This window comes from Neolamprologus brichardi, chromosome 9, assembly GCF_056152115.1.
Source record: "Neolamprologus brichardi isolate AB-2024 chromosome 9, ASM5615211v1, whole genome shotgun sequence".
Taxonomy (NCBI): Eukaryota; Metazoa; Chordata; class Actinopteri; order Cichliformes; family Cichlidae; genus Neolamprologus; species Neolamprologus brichardi.
Genome location: NC_142112.1, coordinates 36,483,375 through 36,503,320, shown reverse-complemented (window position 1 = coordinate 36,503,320; position 19,946 = coordinate 36,483,375). Strand labels below are relative to the sequence as shown.

General features: G+C 42.0%; 1 protein-coding gene and 1 non-coding gene across 2 annotated transcripts in view; one reads left to right on the top strand and one right to left on the bottom strand.

Moving 5' to 3' along the window:
- Positions 1-19,058, bottom strand: part of rps6ka3b (ribosomal protein S6 kinase A3b) — a 70,894-nt gene extending 51,836 nt beyond the window's left edge. Inside the window, exons 1-2 of the mRNA XM_087846490.1 lie at positions 18,618-19,058; positions 2,110-2,169 (exon numbers count right to left, since the gene is read on the bottom strand). Coding sequence (XP_087702616.1) covers positions 2,110-2,169; positions 18,618-18,680 — 123 coding nt within the window. The 5' untranslated portion in view covers positions 18,681-19,058. The remainder of the gene's footprint in view (positions 1-2,109; positions 2,170-18,617) is intronic.
- On the top strand, positions 9,009-9,102 carry trnai-uau (transfer RNA isoleucine (anticodon UAU)). Its single transcript has 2 exons — positions 9,009-9,046; positions 9,067-9,102. It is a non-coding gene; the product is annotated as a tRNA-Ile (tRNA).
- Positions 19,059-19,946: the final 888 nt, after the last annotated feature.

Below are 19,946 nucleotides of genomic sequence, written 5' to 3'. Positions count from 1 at the left end.
CTCCTCCGTTTGGACGACCGGTGAATAAAATTTACAGAACGTCATGTTTTATTCAGTAAGACCTGAGACCAGTGACTGAGGCCATTAACTGACCAAAGTGCTTATTGAGGTGATAAACCAAGTGAGAAGTGTGGTCATTTCTCCCAGACTTACTCACAGCTCTGAAGCTCTGTGGTCTGACCGTTGCAGAACTTGTTCGCTTGTGTCAGTGAAGGTCCTCACAAGTGTAGCGGTGAGTGAATTTGTGTCATTTGCACACTCGAAGACTTTGAGCAACGTGACACAGAGAGAAAGCTGCCTCATTACCCCGATTTAACCTGACACACACTCGCTTCACACTGAGTGGAACAGTCTAAGTCACTCATTAACAGCTATGTAATATATTCACGCTCACACAGACCTGCAGACACACACTCACACAATGTGACGCTGGTGATGTTTTCACATCCAGCTTCTTGCTGCAGAGCTCGTGTGTGTCTTTGTGCGAGTGCTGCCGACTCTGTGCAGTGAGGTAATGAGTGCTCAGCTCCTACCAGAGATCCATAAACCATCTCCTCTGCATTTAAAAAATCAATACGTGCAGCTGCCCTCCCTGCTGCTGCTCAAACACTCGCAGACAAGGCCGTGAGCTCCGTGCAGGACCACACGGCTCCTGAAACACTGAGGAGCCGCTTCTGCTTTTGTAGCTTATGAAAACCAGCCCACATTTCATAAAACAACCAATTTAATCCTTTAAATTATGTTTCTGCACCTGTGCTTATTTTTGTTTACAGGGCACCGCTCTTTTTTCCCACCAGTCCCAAGTGAAGTGAAGGCTCACCAACATTTAAAGGTACAAAACGCCATTCAGAGGCTCGAGGACTCACACGAGACAGCAGTCACTGAAAAACAGGACACAGAAACTTTCTTTGGGATGCTTCTTCATTATTTTGCACTAATTCAGCGATGTTGTGATTCTCTTTGAGGATTTTAGTCTTTTTATGATCTTTTGTGTCTGCTGACAAATGCTTTGCATCATTTTCTGCTACTTTGCATGTATTTTGCAAATGTTTTACACCTATTAGGGGTGATTTTCCTTCTTCCTGTGGGTATTTTATGCATTTTTCTGGTGATTTTCCATCAATTTCCACTCTTAAGGTCATTTTTGTGTCTTTTTGGTAACTTTGTTTCACTTCTTTATTATTTGGTTGCTGCTTTTTCCTCGTTTTGTACCAATTTCAGGTTTTCTTTTGCTTGTTTTGCACATTTCTTTGCTTTCCAACATTGCACTCGTTTCCAATAATTGTACATGTTTTCAATCATTTTACACCCATCAGTGTTTTAATTGTCTCAATGTTGCACACTTCTGTGACTTCTGTGTCTCTCTCTGCAGTCATTTTGCATTTCTTTTGGTTTTGTGTCTCTTCTAGACTCAGTTGTGCTTCATTGTGGCCGTTTCGTATCTTAGAACTGAGCCGGATCCCTCAGGTCCACTAGGCCTGTTTAGTAATCCGTGCATGACCACATGCATTTCAAAATATCCTGTATTTACAGTGATTTTCTCCAAAACAGGGTCAAATGAAAGTCAGCATGTGTGAGTAGAGGATAAAAGTGGGCCACAGGAAGAAGAAGGTGGAATCGCCTGAAGAGAAAATATCATCTAATCCCAAAACAACTCCTGAAATGTGAAGAGCATCACAAATAAATGATGATAACGATCAGTGCCAAGGATGTGAGGGAGGATTTTTTTCTTCCTGCTCTGAGATGACTCATGATTTTAATAGTGAGCTACATTCTGCTTCACTTTCATACCAGCAATTATCCTGCAGGAGTAGGCGTCAGTTTTCTCAAACAGAGGCTAAATCAAAAACTCTGCTTTGTGTGAATGCAACTGAAACTTTTGCACACGAGGTCGCACACAAATCGATGTAAAAGTGACCAGAAGAGCTGTTTAAGCGTCGATACGAGGAGGTCAGACTCATGGCTGCACGCGTGAGTGCCTCCAGAGCATTTTGAGTGCAAACAGAGAGCTCGGCGTGTTTACAGTGAAGCCGACGACATGCCAGGAAAGACTAACAGAAAGTTGCAAACACAGTCTGCAGCCTCTCTGGTGACGGGACGTGGACTCACCGTGCAGACAGACATCGAATCGTCCTCGCCCACCGAGTCCTCGTGATCATGATGTGCATCCTGTAATCAAACACACACAAAGGTCAGGCGTTAACACACACACGCGCAGAGGCTCAGCAGTGACATGCTAATTAGCAGCTGCTCTCCGTGTGATCCTGGCAGGCGACGTCACCTCTTCAGGCTCAGACATGCTCACCTGAAAAACTGGTAACAGCTCGACTTCCTCTGAGACAGCGAGTACTGAGGCACACTTATCTGTACAGAAACATTCAAGGTCCAGTTTGATGGGCTGCAGACCCCGGGGACTTCAGGTGGACGTAAACAGGAAGCTGACATTCGTTGATTGTTTTCATTGATTTTCCAGGGCTGTCAATTTTCTCTATTTTTTTTTTCTTGCAATTTTATTTGAATTTATTTTGTAGTTTTGGTCATTTTTTATTTCAGTTTTATATGAAATTTATTTCTTTATTTCTAATTATTTAGCATTTTATTTATTAAATACAGATATTCTATTTCTGCATTTCTTTTAGAATAAACTTTTTTTAACCGATTCTTTTTTAAGTTTTTTAAAAAATTTTAAGTAATTATCATTTTACTTTATAAATGTTATTTTTTGTCATTTTTTTAATGTTAATTTGGATTTTTTTGTGCTATTTTTAATTATTATTCCAGTTTTATTTATTTATCTATATATTTTCTGCCTTTCCTTTTATTTTTTATTGTTTTATTTTCAAATTTTATACTTTTTTTTTATTATTTATCACCACATTCATTTTCCTTTATTTTCTTATTTAGACATTTTCAGTTAATTTTAACTGTAAACATTTTTATTTTTGCATTTTAATATTTTAGTTATTTTTTTCTAACTAAAACACTGCGTATATATTTTATAAACATATGCAAAATATCCACCTCAAATAAAGAAAACTAGAATCAGCAAAAACAACAACACCGACGACAAAAAGAAAAACCCTAACAGATTATCCAAAGATCTCAAACATCTTTTATGGTATAAACATTCCCACAACCTATAAAGGAGAAAAATGAATAAAAATGAATATAATCATTATTTTAAAAAAAAGATTGATGGAACCTGTGACAGATGAATGATAATGATGAGCTGGAACGTTCTGCTGGGAAACCTGATTCCTGACATTTACGTGGATGTTACGAAACACTATCCAAGCACAGCACAATGGGCATCACCACAACCCAAAAACTGTCACGAGCTCCTCGAAGAACGGCAAAGAGCCCAAGGCGCTGACCCAACCTCCAAACTCCCCAAAGCCCAATCCAATCAAACCTGATCCACAAGCTCCTGACCCGGAAACACAAAGGACCCAAAGGATCCTGGTCTGTGCCCTCGAGGTCAAGCACAGAGACGCCCAATATGAGGCAGGGGGCTTTAATGTATAAAATCTGGGCCTATTTTGATCATTTCTGGGATCATATTTCTGTTCTCAGACACTACAAGAGCAGCGTTGCATGATTCAGATTTACCACTGCAAGAGTACAAATACGACAGAAAACGAAGGAAGCAGAACGCGTCCCCTTTAAATCAGATATAAGGTAAATCAGGTGCATAAAGACATTAATGATTCTTTTACATCAAGGACTTTTGCTGCCTACGTTCAATTCTTTCCATTCAGAGGTGAAGCAAGCCGCTCACTGAGTAGGCGTCTTTTATTCTGAAAAGCTCTCATCCTCACCACCTCCCTCCCGCTCATTCGCTGTGATGTTGGGATCAAACTAGAGTTCAGGTTAAAATGAGATACGGGAACAAAAAAGAAGAAAAAGAAGGGCCCAGACGGTCTGAACGTAAGATTTATCAGCAGGGCCGACAGACCCGGACGGCTTCGTACCTCATCTGCTCGGCCGAAAGGGAAAACAAAAACAACAGATCTGAATTAGCATTACATAACGCGGATTAACAGCCTGTCTGCTTCCCTGCTCGAACAACAGCTGTGATTCAGACACTGATAGCACCGATACTACTGCGTGACCAAAAAAGCATAATAACAATAAAAGCGATTACGATTATTTACTCTGCCGGTGAGAGCAACTCGGGGAGCAATTATTGGCCTGTAATCTGCACAACCGGATAAAAGGTGAAGAGGAGGGTGGCGGGCAGGGCAAGGAGAGAGCAAAGGCAGCGGACGGAGAGAGAGTGATGGATTACGAAGAGAAAGAGGAAACAGGATTAAGAGAGAACAAGGTGGCTGCAGAGGAAGCAGTGGAATGGCTCAGTCGTGTAGACCATGAATAAAAAGTGTGCAGCGTTTGTTTTTGTGGGGACAATTTTGGTCCATTTTCACCATTAAAAACACACAGAATCAACCTTTACACTGTAAACGCAGTAAAGGTCCTCACTCTTTTAAATGACATCATGGTTGCTGCGAAGATGCTGACCAGTCGGGTTTGGTATCAGTCTGTGACTGAACGGGTCAAGATGGCAATTATGTGCAACCTGCTTGTTAACTGGGATAAACTGTTGAAAATGACAAATCCCTACGTCATTACTTGGAAGTCTTCACCAATCTGCGATCAGTCCAAGTCAGATCACGATATATTGGTTCCCTCCTGTGCAATCCCCTTGTTATAGAAAGTGGTGTCCCAGAGGTTGAGGGTGCTGCCCTGTCGTCACTGCAGCTACTTGCAAACAGTCAGCGAATGCAAAAAGGGTCAATGCAATTTTTCTGTTTGTCGTGCTATTTTAACTCTGTGTGACTAAAGTGTGACTCTAGTAGCTTAGAGCTGTCAAGCCAACAATGATTATCTGGCTCTGATAAAATAACAGCGCAGACAACCGAAGAAGACAACCGAAGAAGACCCTTATGAAAAGAACATCGAGGGAACAGTTTACCCTGCCCGGGATAGGGTTACTGGGGCTCCGCCCTGGAGCCAGGCCCGGGGAGGGTGCCCGAGGGCGAGCGTCTGGTGGCCGGGCCTTAGTTCATGGGGCCCGGCCGGGCACAGCCCGAAGAGGAGACATGGGCCCACCACCCGCAGGAGGCGCCATAGGAATGCCTTGGTGTTCCCCCGGATAAGCTGGAGGAGGTGGCTAGGGAGAGGGAGGTCTGGGCCTCTTTGCTTAGGCTGCTGCCCCCGCGACCCGGCCTCGGATAAAGCGGATGAAGATGGATGGATGGATGGACAACCGTCCTCGTAACCTGATCCTTATCCTTATAAGTATATTTAACTTTTACTTTCTTACACTTTTTTTCTGGCTGTCATGTGACTTTTCTTGCCTAAATGCACTGCATACTCAGAGTTGTGTAATCTACCCCTCTTAAGTTGATGGTAATTTATTTTAAGGCTTAAGTTTGCATTTTTTTAAGTTGAGACAACATAATTTTGTAGTGCAGCAATTCCTGCATGAAGTGTAAACCTACGAACACATGAAACATCTCAGAAATGTGATGACTCTCAGGCAGGTTTTGGATTTATGACAATCATGTTTTCTTCAAAGATTCCCAACCTTCATTTGCAAAGGACTTCAGAAATGAAATTGCACAATGAATCTATAAATACGAACTGTTCCTGCGTGGTTAGATTCGACTGAGTTATGACTCAGAAAACAACATGAGTCACAAATTGTGGAAAGTGGGTGCAAAGTTTTTGTCTCGTTTTTTAATCTTCATTTATCCAGGAAGTGAAACTCTTGAGATTAAGTACTGATGTTGCAAGAGTGTCCTGGGTCGGGATGGGAAGCATGTCTTTCCAGGGAAATTCAATGCAAGCATGGTGGGAACATGTAAACTCGAGACACAAACAGAAGAGTCCTGCCAATGTTTCAGTCCTTGCCTTGAGAAAGCAGCGCTAACCACCGAGCCCTCCGCACAACTCAGTGCTAACATTACAGAAAAGAATCGATGCGTCGACAACCGCAAAGATCTCATCCATACAAACAGTCCTTTACTGGTCTCTTACGACTGCTTAACGCTTCAAATTACATAATAAGAAAGCCTAAGAAGGTACAAAATAATGTTGGGAAAGTGTTACTTTAAAAATGTTCTTTGACAATATAATAAAATAATACTCTCTAACTTCGGTGCATTGTCACATCTACATATTTAAATTGTGTTAAAGTATCCATGCAAATTGCACAAAAGTCTCCATGTGGTTATTTTGGGGCTACACAGCAAAGCTGTCACATTATTAGAAGTTTGTAACTTACCAAATTATTATCACATGCAACACTGGTATTATGTAAGATCTGTGCAAAATAATACGCCTGCCTGATTTATGACAGAACCATTAAAACTTTGCAGGGAGTTTGTGCTCGCCGTTGTCGCCCTCGCAAAGTGGAGCAAGGGCCAAAACTCATATTGGCTTGTCGTCCACTTCTTACATTTTGTATTTTGGTGAACACAGCGAAGCCAACACAGCCGAGTTGGAGAAGCAGCCCTTATTTCTCAGTAGACGAGCTCAAAGATTCCCAGATTACTGAGACAGAGATGCTGCGACAGCTCGGAAAGACGAGACATGCTGGAGAAAACTCCACGATTGCTTCAATTCATGCTTTGACTTCTCGAATCGTTCTCTAGAAGTGTCTTTTTTTAGGAAAAGATTTGAGTGAGTCCAGCACGCCTCAAGAACACGTCACGGTTGGCGTAACAGAGGCTTTTTGAGCATTTTTAAATCAACGTGGAAACTTATACAGGGATTTTCCTACATATAAAAACATGTTGGAATCTCCCAAAGAGGCCGTGGACTTCCCCCGAAAGGAAAATGAGCAGTTCTGTAATAATATTTTTTTTTGGCAACTTATAATCAAATGGCTAATCACACTTAAATGTGTTATCACACCTACAAAAGTCCACTCAGAGCCAGGAAAAACCCTGATTAGTCTGTGGAAAGCGACTGCTTGCTGGTGTCATGTCTAAAATAAAAATGTAAAGTAGCTGTTTGTCACGTGACTTCTCAAAGAAAGGTTTTACTACAATTTAAGCCTGTAAATATCAAAAAAATAATCCAAAACAAAACTAGATCAATTACCTCGACCCCTACGATCAAGAAGAAAACACTATTAAGTCACAGCTACCCAGAGTCCTGTCCATTTTGGACAACCTAACGTGATGCCTGATGACACCAGCAGCATAAATATAGCTGCATCTAAATAAAAACTCCCATCATCATCTAAAGTATTTAGGGAAGACTCGACTGCTGTTCACGAGTAAAACAAAAACATCCTGAGTCTTGTTCCAACCAGACCTGTTACATCAGGAGCATCAACAACATGTTCTCAGAAGGAAAGGCATATTTTACTGCAATTAAAGTTTGATTTGTACATGTTGTCTCGACCTCTTCTTGTAAAAGCACGATGAAAGCTGTTAAATGCTCTGCTCCACGGGGTCTCATTCGCCCCCAACTATGTGTTGAAGCAGGAAATCCAGATAGCGGGAGTTCCTGACGGTATCAGAAGTTCTTTTGGGATGATTTCCTGAGGGAAAGTGATAAAGATGAGCTTTGACCCCTCACGTCTAGGAAATTTCCTGGAAGCTACAGTTAATAAAGATGTTGCAGTCGAAGGATCACTACAAGAGCTCAGTTCCTGTTTTTAGGAAGGAAAAGGAAGTCGAAATTAAAAGCATTCGAAGGCTTTTAGACTCTACTCTCTCCTTTTATTAATCTATAGATCGATTAGGTATCAGGATGATGACAGCTGAGCACAGAACTCTGCAGCCACACCTGGTATTAATAATCGTTAAAGTTAGAGTCGAGCTGCTGGCAACGTAACCGGATATCATTATGTAAAAAAGTTGGCAGGTCTGCCAACCAGCGCGGGGCATCCTAGGTCGAGGGAAGTGATGCTGCTGAGGTGGAGCTCGTCTGTTTTCTGTTAAGGGAGAGGTTTGGTTTTTTGTGAGACTATATTCAAACAACACCCAGAAACCATGTGGACTTTGAACTCTTCAAACCGGCCTTCTTATCTCAGCTAGTGCGTAAGAGGCGGGAGGACGAGAGATTTATAACCATTAGTCAAATCAGACTTTCCTGTGAAATCGCCTGTGTTACTGCTAAGCAACAACAGAGTCTGAACCAGAACTTTTAAGCCAAAAAAGAATGAAAGAGACAGCTCGTTTATCAGCCTTCATATGTGGCGTGGCTGTCTAAAAAGCTTCCTAATGTGACCAACATTTCAGTCTTTAAATGCTAATGTTGCTTTATAAAACTTTTAATCACTGATGCATTTAAGAAAGCTGAATGAAAAACATTTTTTTGAAGTCTTAAACTTGCACCAGGTTTCTGGTTTAACTACCTGCAGTAACTTAAAAAGGCTGAGTCTACAGAAACTAATCGGATACTTTGAGAATTTAGAAACGTTTCAAACACGAGAAATATGCTTAAAATATTTCAAAGACTTGATTTAGCGGCATTGACTGGGTTAACGCTTTGTCAGCATTCAGATGCTACGCAAATAATCTGTGGCGCTTTCTGCAAAAAACAATTTGCAGTCATTGTAAACCTGTTAGAAATGACTGAGCTTCAAGCTTCAAACAGGACGTTGCTGGATCAAACATAACTGCTTATAATTAGATTTTACTCAAACCGGCCTACTCCACCTCACAATCGCTCAGCTTTATAAATAAAGTTTTATGGCATGGATGGAAAACATTAATGTCCCTTCTTAGGTTATCACTTCTGCCTTGGTGTCCCAAGTGATCCATCATGTGGACATTTTATTGTGGTCAATCCTCAAAAAGCAGAAGTCCACAAACCTTTATCAGCTTGGCGCTCTGGTGACACAGGAATGGATCCCATCAATCAGAAGCGGCCCAGCAGAAATAAAAACACTGACGGCTGCCTAAGCCTCCTAGGAGACGCACCTATGGGATAAATGTGAAAATCCTAGGAGACTTCCTTCTTAAATTATTGCATTCACAAGCTTTTAGGGAGCCCCAGTGGCGCAATCGGTCAGCGCGCGGTACTTATAGGACAGTAGCCTGCAGAGTGATGCTGAGGTTGTGAGTTCGAGCCTCACCTGGAGCAAAAACTTATAACAGAGTTTTATTCATGCAATTTGCATTTTATCTATTTGTACATATTAACAGGCTTCTGCGTGTGGACAGCAGAGAAAGAATTTTAATGTACAGAGAAATGCTTTTTCTTTGCACACATGACAATAATCTTGAATTTTAAGCACACTTGACCTCTGACCTTGACATGAAGTTCACCAGGATTCAAATTCTTAGATTTTTAGCAGACGTATAAATTTGAAAATCCTACATCATCTCGTTCTCAACTTATCGTTATCCTCACCATCCGCCCACATGCCCCATGACGATGGCAAACTCCCATCATTCTTTTAAGGCTGAAGGGGAGAAACTGAAAAAACAAAATGCATCAAACACTAAATCTGCACGAATGCCAAAACTTCTGGTCATGGCTGTGACGCAAAAAAGTTTTAAAAGCTTATTTTATTGCTGCTGTATCCAAAAACGCAGTGTTATTGTGATGGAAATGCAAAGCTGTAGTACTAAATAACCAGAAATAGGCCACTACAGGGTAGTTTCCCTTTAACACTGTGCAAGTGCAAGTCTCCAACCCTGGACCACTGTGGCATACTGTGCCCTTGTCCCCTCATAGAGGTGGGAACAGTAAAAATGCAGTGTGGCCACTAATCGTGCCCAAGCATGAAACTGCAGCGCTTCCTCAACAACAGCTGCCGCCCTTAAAATTACTGCTGAGGAATTGAGAAATCTACGAGGGGCATGAGAGGACAGCATGTTGTCGCTTCCAAAAAATGGACCCAAACAACAAAAGTCTTAAAACTGTGAACTTGGTCCTTGAGCTGTGATTAAGTGAAACATACTCGAGGGACGGTGCAAGGCAACTGTACAAGGGTGTAAATGCACCCGAAGGTGGGATTTTATCTGCCTGGAATCGACTCCACCCCAAAGAAAAGCACGGTGGGTGTTTCTGGAGAACATGCTTTTCTCTAGAAACACCCACCGTGCTTTTCCCCATCCTCCGTCATCTTTGTGGAACTCTCACACTCCACCCATACTGAACCCTTCACACCTCAAAGCTCTGCGAACTGAAAAGCTTGTCGTGGAATTTCCTCCACCGTCACCTGACCTCCACCCCGCTGAACCTTTACGGAGGCACTTCAAGGCAGAGAAAGCCAAACATTCCTGGCGTGCCAGCCTGCTCTTTGGAGCGTTGTCAAAACTTGTGGAGTCGGCACAGCTCGACTTCTGCTCTCAGTAAAGCAAAAAGCAGGGAGAGAGAAGATTATTCAAATGGTTAAACGGATGTTATCACTTGTTACTTGCGGTCCGATGAAGTCTACCGTAACTCTCCGATAACGACAAAACCAAATCTAGGCAAATCTTTCTCATGGCGGATGCACTGCTTTGTGATCTCGCCTTCTAACAACACCCAGGCCTGTGAGGCAGGTGGATGAGGACCAATCAGGGACTCCGCTCATTTGTACCACAACCCAAATTCACCATAACGACATGGATTGACTTCAACTCTGAAAACGATGTGTCAGTTATTACCGGATGTCACTGTTAGCAGGTGTCATTACAAGTTTTATTTTTGTCACAGCTTTGCTGCTGTTTTCTTTTTATTTATTCATGTGTATTTGTGCTAGACTGCAGATACTTATTACAAATAGTTTGGGATACAGAATGTGTAAAACTGAGACACTCAGGCATTAAACGAACACAAAAATGTCATTTTCTATTAAAACAAACATCTTCTCGGTTTATTTTTGTACCTGTTTGTTACCTTATGGTTAAATTAGAGGTTAGCTTCCCTGCAAAACATCAAAGTGCCCTCTGTGCCACCAGAATGAAATTAATTCCACCTCAAATCTTGCACTTAACAGATGGAAGAAGTGAGTGTTTCTAATACTGGTATTTATCTGCTGTAACTGAATCTTCAGGAGATGATCGAATTAAAGTGAAACTGGATATCAGTGCCGATGTCCCATCACAGGGAGCAGCAGAGCCTGCAGACATCCAAGAATAACCAGGATTTTGTTTCTGGAGAGACACTGGCTTTGTCACATAATCGATCTGAACGTCTGGCATAAAAAGAACAAAATGTTAAGATGTATCCCAGAGTCTGAGGAGAGGCTTTCAATGTTAGTCAGGCTGGTAGCATTTAAGACAAAGAAACTATGAACATTTACTGGAAAAATAACTTAGGTAAGTATTTTTTTATTAAAAAAAAGTGCAGTATAAATAATTATGATTGTCATTATATATGAGATTAAACAGGACATATCAAAGCAAGCCTCACTTGGAGATGATGAGCATGACTACCTCTAACGGACGTGTTCTGCTTGCTGAAACATCCTGGTATGTCAGGCTTGGGTGGGGACATAAGTAAACATGACGGTTTGTCGGGATGCTTCATATGCTCACAAAATGCTCACGGAGCACCTCGGTGTTGAGGCTTTATAAGATACTCTGAAGGAATCTGGGAGAGTTTATCTTTTAGATCAGTGGTCTCCAACCTTTTTTGCGCCACGGACCGGTTTATGCCCGACAATATTTTCATGGACCGGCCTTTAATGTGTTGCAGATAAATACAACAAAATAAAACTAGTACCGGTACCGAAAAAAAGAAGATTTATTCATAACACACGTGAAAAGACCCAGGAAAACCGAGTAAACGATAAAAACGATAACAAAATAACGCTGAAAACCGATAAAAACCCTGAAAACCATACATGTCACACCTGAGCCTCTACTCTCGCGGCCCGGTACCAAACGACTCACGGACCGGTACCGGTCCGAGGCCCGGGGGTTGGGGACCGCTGTTTTAGATGCCAAAGAACTGCTAAATACAAACGTCCATTCTTTGGACTTCGTGGGGGGGCTTTCAGGAGAATCCTGAATGGTCGAGGCTCTTTAGAGTTGTGGGAGAAACTTATTATAGAGGTTTCTCTCGCTCTAGAGTCAACCACGACAATACGTTTGACCACAGTCTGCATTGACGACACCAACCTGTCTGCTCGGTACTCGTGGAGCGTTAGTGAAACTTGAAAAAGTGTGACACAAGCTAAAAATGGAGAATATTTGCTTTTTAAGGTTAAAGCTGCACATTTTAAAACATGTCGGTGAACGCTCACTTTTCTGGTTGGTGTTGGTGGCTGGTGCCTAGGTCAGTGTGACTGAGGCCTAAGCTAGAGGTATGCTAGGTAATTCAAATGGCCAAAGCTAATAAAAGGCAATCTGAAAGAAAACATCCGATCATATAAAAAATAAAGTTTTTCGCAGGTCTCTCTACAGTCCCGTGAAAATGTAAGCACACTCTTGCTTCTTCTATAGGATTTAAGGGGTTTGGCATCAAACCAGGTGCTGCTAATCAGGTGCATTTAATTAAATAACAGCTACATCTCAGACTCGACGGGCCTCAGTTGAAGGTTCAACGTTCAAGTTCACGACAGCAGAATTAGAAAAACACTGAACAACTATGCTAAAGCTCTACCTGAAGAAACCACAAGAATCTTTAGCAGGTGAGACTAAAACACAACATACCAGCACAAACACCTCACACCAACTCCTCAGCACGGCGGTGGAGGTGTGAACATTTTGGCTTCTTCCTGAGCACCTCACAGTCATCATCATCTGTCTGACAGATAACGCTCGGCTGAAACAGAAGCAGCTCAGCTTGGGCTCCAATCGAGCCGAAAACGTCAACGAAATGCATCCCACTGATTGGCCAGGGAGTGACATCATTGGATGAGTCACACCTTCTGTTTTTGAAACCCGGCAACGAGAGAAACACTCCCAAACCAACACTTTGGTCCGACGACGATGTGCAGATGTTTACCATCGAGCAGCTGGTACACCATCGCCTTGACGTCCTCCATTGTTGTGTTGTGTTTGTGTTGCATACTTCTGGGCTGCGTTGCTGTAACTACCTCATCCACACTGAGGTTGTACTGAATCGGAATAGAAAACAATGGAAACCGAGTACAGCAGAGTTGACTCGAGATGTGCCAACCAGGGTAGGTGGAAGTGGTAAAGAGGCATAAGTAAAATATCAGCAAATTTAAATAAACTGACGCAACGCTGTAAAGACGAGAGGGCCAAAGTACCTCCCCAACAACATGAGAGACAGCTAAATCACCTTTACTCCTTATTGCTGATAAAGTCGGTTCTGAAAGATACTGAATCATCTTGAGTTTATCTGCATGTGAGCTGATCACAAACAACCTGCCAACGAGGCATTTAGTGACACCAGCACTGATTATCGGCGAGTTAGGGTGGCAGACGGTCACTACAGCCGTGACAGAGCGTTGTTTTTGGTGAAGGTCGCGGCAGGTTAGTGTGTGAAAGCTCTTGGAGTCGTTTTTATTTGCTTGATTTATTTGTTGTTGCTTAACAAATAAAAACTACTGATTCAAACCGGCTGCTCTAAAGAAAGCTTTAGTCTCCTGAACCTGAGATACAAGTCTGAAACAAAACCAGCTTCTGTGTGAGAGTGTGTGAGAGTGTGTACGAGTGTGTTTTTTTTCCAGTTCTTCCTTCCTACAAGTTTCTGAATCTTGATAAAGAGCAGAGGGCGGTGTCACTGTGGCTGCATGATTCAGGAAGAGCTTACGTGTGTGTGTGTCCCCACTTCCTGTATGAGGTGTCACAAGGGCTGCATGGAGAAATGTGTGTGTGTGTCACTCTGTAGGCAGATCGTGAATAATAAACCCTCACACACAGAAATTACTGAGTCACTGCAGTCAGCGCCTCTTTTTCTGTCTCGCCACCCAACAAGCTCTCACCTGCCCCTGGTATTCCCCCCTCGGCATCTTTACACACCACTGTCAGACCGACAGGATCGTTCTGCTGCCGCTTTGCTCAATAACGCCCGACCTTTGACCCCGGCGTTACACCTCTCAGCCTTTTGGCATGCGGAGAAGCGCCTGTAAGAGCCTTTTTCTAGGCCACCGCGACAACAAAAGACGCAGATAAAAGCATGAGAGGCGAAGCTGAGTGGATGCTTCGCTTGGATTGGTGCCCTGAAGACAAACATCGTTCAGCGCGCACACAAAGAGCGGAGCACGTCTGCAGTCGTCGCCGAAATACAGAAACTAGCATGCATGCACTTGTGTGTGTGTGTGTGTGTGCGGCTGCAGTGATGAAACAGCACTCACACAGTTTCTTACAACACGCAGAAATGCTTCAGAAGAGCTGCACAGACACAGAAACTATTCATTTAACATCCCTCAGGACTCCAGCCAACGATCATTTCCATTATTGATTAATTGCAATTACGCTAATAAATTAAGGAATCCATATGTGTCTGATTTACTTCACACTGACTGTTTCTGGAGAACGCACAACGTTAAACAACAGTTGGCATCGTCAATGACAACAGCAGGGCTCTGCAGAGACGGTCGCCTCCTGTCAGCGTGGCTCTAACAGACGCCTCAGTCACACAGGCCTAGAGACTGATGGTGATGTGACCTGTACAGTTATTGTGTCCTTAAGAAAGTCTGCATAACATTAAAATGACTGTACTACCATTAAAACCCATCTTATAACTATGTTTATTGTATAGTTTGTTTCTTTTATGGCGAATCAATTGCACTCAAAGTGTTTATGTAGCGAGGTGGAGAGAGACTTCTTATGAGAAGCTCAGGAAAACAACAATTCCAGAAATAATCCTGATGTCATGTGTGTAGGAAAAACACAGTAGGACTATTTTCTTCTTAAATGTCAGGCTGTCTGTCCCAGAAAATCACAACACTCCGACTTGTCTGCAAACACTCACCAACTACCTGCTGAGCCGCGTGAAACCATGAAAAGTGCAACACAGACACCAACGTTGTGCCTTTTCAAATGAGTCACTGAAATGTGGTAAGCCACGACTTTTACTTTCAACATTAACGTTCTCTGTTTCCTGTTCACTGCTGCCTGAGTGCTTGCAGACAAGTCTGCGTCATGCATGCAAACAACAGGTAACTGCATCGATCTGCAAGCAGCGAAATAAATACAAGAAGGTTTTTGGTGCAGGTTCCTCTTATGACATGTTGCTGTTAGCTATTTAGATATTAGCTGTTTGCCAGGATCAACTTTTATAACTGCCAATAAATAAGAAATTAAAACTAAAGAAGAGATGGAAGAAACACCCTTCAACCAGGAGTGTTGATGTTTCACAGTCAGTGCACAAGGGGGAAGCTTCCCTGTCTGCAACATGTTATTGCAACGCCTTATTATTATTATCGCATCAACTTTAAAACCTGGTTGGGCTTACAGTGCATTAGTGACCAATCAACTCACAAGGAGGTTGCAGCACAGTCTTTGCAACCTATTCAAGGTTGCAAATGGAAGCAAATGCTTCAGCCAATACCTTTTGATTAGCCTTGTCTCATGCTTTCTTGCTTTGTGGTAATCTTTATTCTGTCTTCACTGAGATATTTGAATGCTAATCAATAAAATTAAAATCAAATCAAATCAAACTCCACCTAAAGACAGAAACTTCTGGCAACATGTTGGAGATAAAGAGGGGTCTCCAACTCTGAGTCTGACGTGTAAAATTAAAGAATAAACTTACATTTAGTAATTTTTCAGCTCGTTTAAACAGCTTATCGAGTAGTTTTAGTTGACTGTTAGTTTTTCAGCTTGAACTTCTTTAATTTAATTATAATTTCAGGGGTTTTTTTTTATTTAGCTGAGCTCACATTTACATGGACACTCTTTTTACTGCAGAAGTACCTCTGGGGTAATTGCAGGCCTACTCCTGGTAGAGAATCAATGGGGCCTTTATGTTATTTGTATTAGAGGCAAACTTGATACCTATACTGAATGTTAGTGGATTTTTATGTAGGTTTTAAGTCTGATTTAGAGTCACTGTAATGTTCCTGCTGACACCATTGAACCAATACGGTGACAAAAGCTCTTTTATGGCATTTGTGGGACCAAATAGTGATTTTACCCTCTCATGCTTGTGCCTAAAACACCTTCAATCTCACACTAACGCAGCTACGACACTCCTGTAGCAACATTATTGGGTTTTTTCAATCTCGTCTAACTACGCCTGCAGAGTTTTTTATTAAATCTGTGTGGTTTATAATCACACGTCGTTTCATGTGTTGCGGTGCTGTTAAGGATTCTTAACTGCACCCCGCAGTTTACTGACAGATTCATATAAATGAATGAAATATTTGGAGCAGTACTTCTATACTGTACCATATCACACAGTCTTTCTTGGGTTTTTAATCTATTTTTTAAAGTAAAGTCCTTATAGGAGCTTAAGATTTGGTTGCTGCTGTAATTAATAATAACCTTTAACCTGCTGGTTTAGCGCTCGAACATGACATTAACTACTGCACCTCTACAGCTGCACATTCTGACACTGGACTAATAGTTAAGGCAACGAGCAGCTTTAGTATTTGAAATAAAGCCTTGTGTGTCCACAGACTGATCTTAGGAGACTTGGTTTGTTAAAATAGAGGAGGGGGGGGGGGGGGGGGGGGGGGTTACGCCCTGCTGTCTAACTGAGACTTTAAGGTGATTTAGTGAGTTTGTGACACTCAGAGTTAATTCACTGAGCTTCAGGGTCAGGCCAGAGAGAAAAGACTCTTCAGGTCATTTTATGTCCTCGTCCACAGTTTGTTTCCTATGAATTTGTTGAGCGTTTGGTGTGTAGAGCCTGCCGGTGAGTCTGTATCTGCTTCAATAGTAAAAACTGTAAAAGTCCTGAAGTAGTTTTGTACTTTCTGACATTTTTATAATACGGTCAGGGCATTTGCAGAGAGATTTTAACACGACTGTGGCAGCTTATAGCAACAATTTCTCTTCCTTGTAGTACTAATGTGATACGTCTGCACAGAAAACTTCATCTTTGTGTCTTCAGAATGATCTTATGCTACTTTCTGTTGTGCTTCAGTAAAACTAATTTAGTGTTTGAGGTTCGTGGTGTTTTTAGTCTGACTTAAGGTCAGAATGATGGCTCTATAGCAGCTTTAGCTGCTGCCCTCGGTCCTAATAAAACCTGTTATTTCTAAACAGATTGATAAATAAAACCCAAATGTAACAACTCTGTGCCGAAACTGCTTCGTGATGTGATTCAGTGCAACTAATATAGTCCCTGTTGGAGCTCTGTGCTGCTTTAAATCTCATTTAAATAGAGTTTGTGTAATAAAACAATCTGATTTGCCTTCATATTTGTGTACTTTGTGACGTTTTAAACCTCTCAATGAAACACCAGCTCTATTGTTCTTCTGTGCCCACTGTACACTGTGCTGGTGTAATATTTCTGCACAGAATATTACTTCATGTTTTATGGTATTTAAAATCCAATTTAGGCTCCTAATAGTGTCCTTGTAGTCACTCAGCAGTACTAATACAGTCTAATTTCATATGCTTGTCTCTTACACACTTTCAGTCTCTTTTAACTGACACTGACGTGCGTCCATGACAGTTTTTTTAGTTTATTGTTTTAGTAATAAAATATTCTAGCACATGCTCGGGGTTTCCTGTTGCACAAATGTGACATGTCTGGAGGGTGTGCACCACGTTCAGGTGTTTAGAGTAAACACATCTTAATCTACGTTGTGTTTTAATGCAGCTAACTTCATCTTTTTGGAGCTTTATAATGTTTTTGATCACATTTTAGGGACAAATTGACGCCCCTATAGTCACTGGTGCTGTCAACCATAACGCAATGTAATTTTTCACATTTTTGTCCTTTATGACATTTAAAACCTCTTGATTTAACACCAGAAACTTGTCCATGGCAGCTTGTAGCAATGTTGTGGTACTTTATAGTATATCCGTGCCCTGTAGTCCCACTGTAATACTCGTGCATAAAGTATTATTACATATTTGCGCCTTCAGGTCATCGCTTGATACTTTACGTTGTTTTATTCCAGCTAATTTAGTCCCGCTGAAGTTTTCTAGGGTAAAAATGATGTCCGTGTTGTAGTTTAGCTGCTAAGAAGAATGACTTTAACTTAAAAAATCGAATTACCCTGATAGGTGCCTTCGTATTTTTGCAATTTATGATCTTTTAAACCACTTGATTAACACTGGATCACACCAGGACATTCCTGTAAAGAGTTTTGTGCTTATTTGGGAGCTTATAGGACACTTTGGTGTACTTCTGCGCCTTCCTGAACTGGTGTAAAATCTCTGCAATGAAAATGACTTCATGTTTGTGTCGTCAGAGGGAAATAAACAGATGTTCCCAGAGTTTACGGTCCAATTTAGGGTCATAAAAATAATTATCCCTGCAGTCACTTCGCAGCTGCTGTCAATAGAAATGCAATGTAATTTCGTCCTTGATGACATTGTCAGCTAACTGTTTGAGCACTCTGTCATTGCCAGCACATGTTCAGCGCTTCTTGAAGCACAGGTTACCTGCAGACTGGTCTCACGGTAGTTTGTGCTGTGTTTGGGAGCAGCTGCCTCTGCCTGACAGAGACTTAAAGGCGCTTTTCTTTGTGCTGTGTTTCGTGTTTTTACCCCTAAAAGCTGCTGCTGTGACTGCAGCCCCCAGTCAGCTGTCAGTCAGTGTGACAGCAGGACAAACCAAAGTGTGCTCACCTCTCCAGCCGTCCTCCCCAGCGGCATCTTCTGCCAGGGGTCCGCCAGCTGAGCCAGAGGCATCTTCTTCTTCTGCCCCTACTTTTCTTTCTTCTTCTGTTATTCCTCTTTTCTGCTGCTCGTACCTCCCTCGCTCCGGACGCTTTCTCGCCTGTTTCTCCTCGCTCTTATTCTTTAAAGAAAATGTTTGAAGGTAGTAGTCCACTTTCAGCGTCGGCAGGAACCGAACCGACCGACCAACCGACCGAACGGAGCCGAGCGAACAAGGGCTAATTCCGGATCTGCCGCGGCGCTGAGACCGCCCCTTCCTCCGGAGAGACGAAGAGGAGGATCAGGGGGAGGAGGAGGACGCCCTTTTTCGGAAACTGATTGACTTATCTCCGTTTCTCTCTCTCTCTACCTCCACCTCTCCCTCTCTCACTTCCGTTCTTTCCCAATATGGCGGCCGGTGTCGGCTTACCTGTCCGTCAGAGCGCTGCGTCACAACTACGTCACGACGACAGGCGGCATTCTCACTTAGGTAATAAAAGAGTGAACGAGCACGTATCTGAAGTTATGAATAAACACTCCGCGATTCATCGCTCAGGCGGTGTTGTTTTCTTAATGATTATTTTTACCGATAAAGCCTAACAGTGTGGCGCCAAAGTGCCTCACACAATCACAGAAAGTACGTAAAACGACCTTAAACGACCCGTAAATTAAACCACGTGAACCCAAAACACGAAGCAGTAGCATAAAATACACAATATCACCCCCAAAATATGCAAAATTACTTTAAATTGTCGAACAAGGAGCTACATGACCACAAAACATAAAAAGTAGCACAAAATACAAAAAGTATCCCAAAGATATTCGAAATGACCACAAACTATCCAAAATAAGCCACGTAACCCCATAAAAACCCAAAGTACACAAAATACAAATAAAAAACCTGCAAAATGATGACAATCCAACAATAACATGGCAAATTGCACCAAAAGATGTAAAAATAACCACAAAGCAGCCAAATGTAAACAAAATAACCACAAAACTACTCTAAATGACAACAAATGTCAAATATGCAAAATCAGTAAACACGTACAAAGTGATACACCAGCAGCCGCAAAATGACTACAAAATGTCCAAAACAGTCACAAATGACCCAGACATGAATCAAATTACCATAAAAATATACAACATCTGCACAAAACCACCCTCAGAAATACTGAGACCACAAAAACCTGCTAAATGTCCACAAACAGCCCTATAGTTATTCCAACTATACTGTAGTGAACCACAAAATAAATAAACCACTAAAAAATAGCTCCAGGACAACATAAGTGTGTGAAA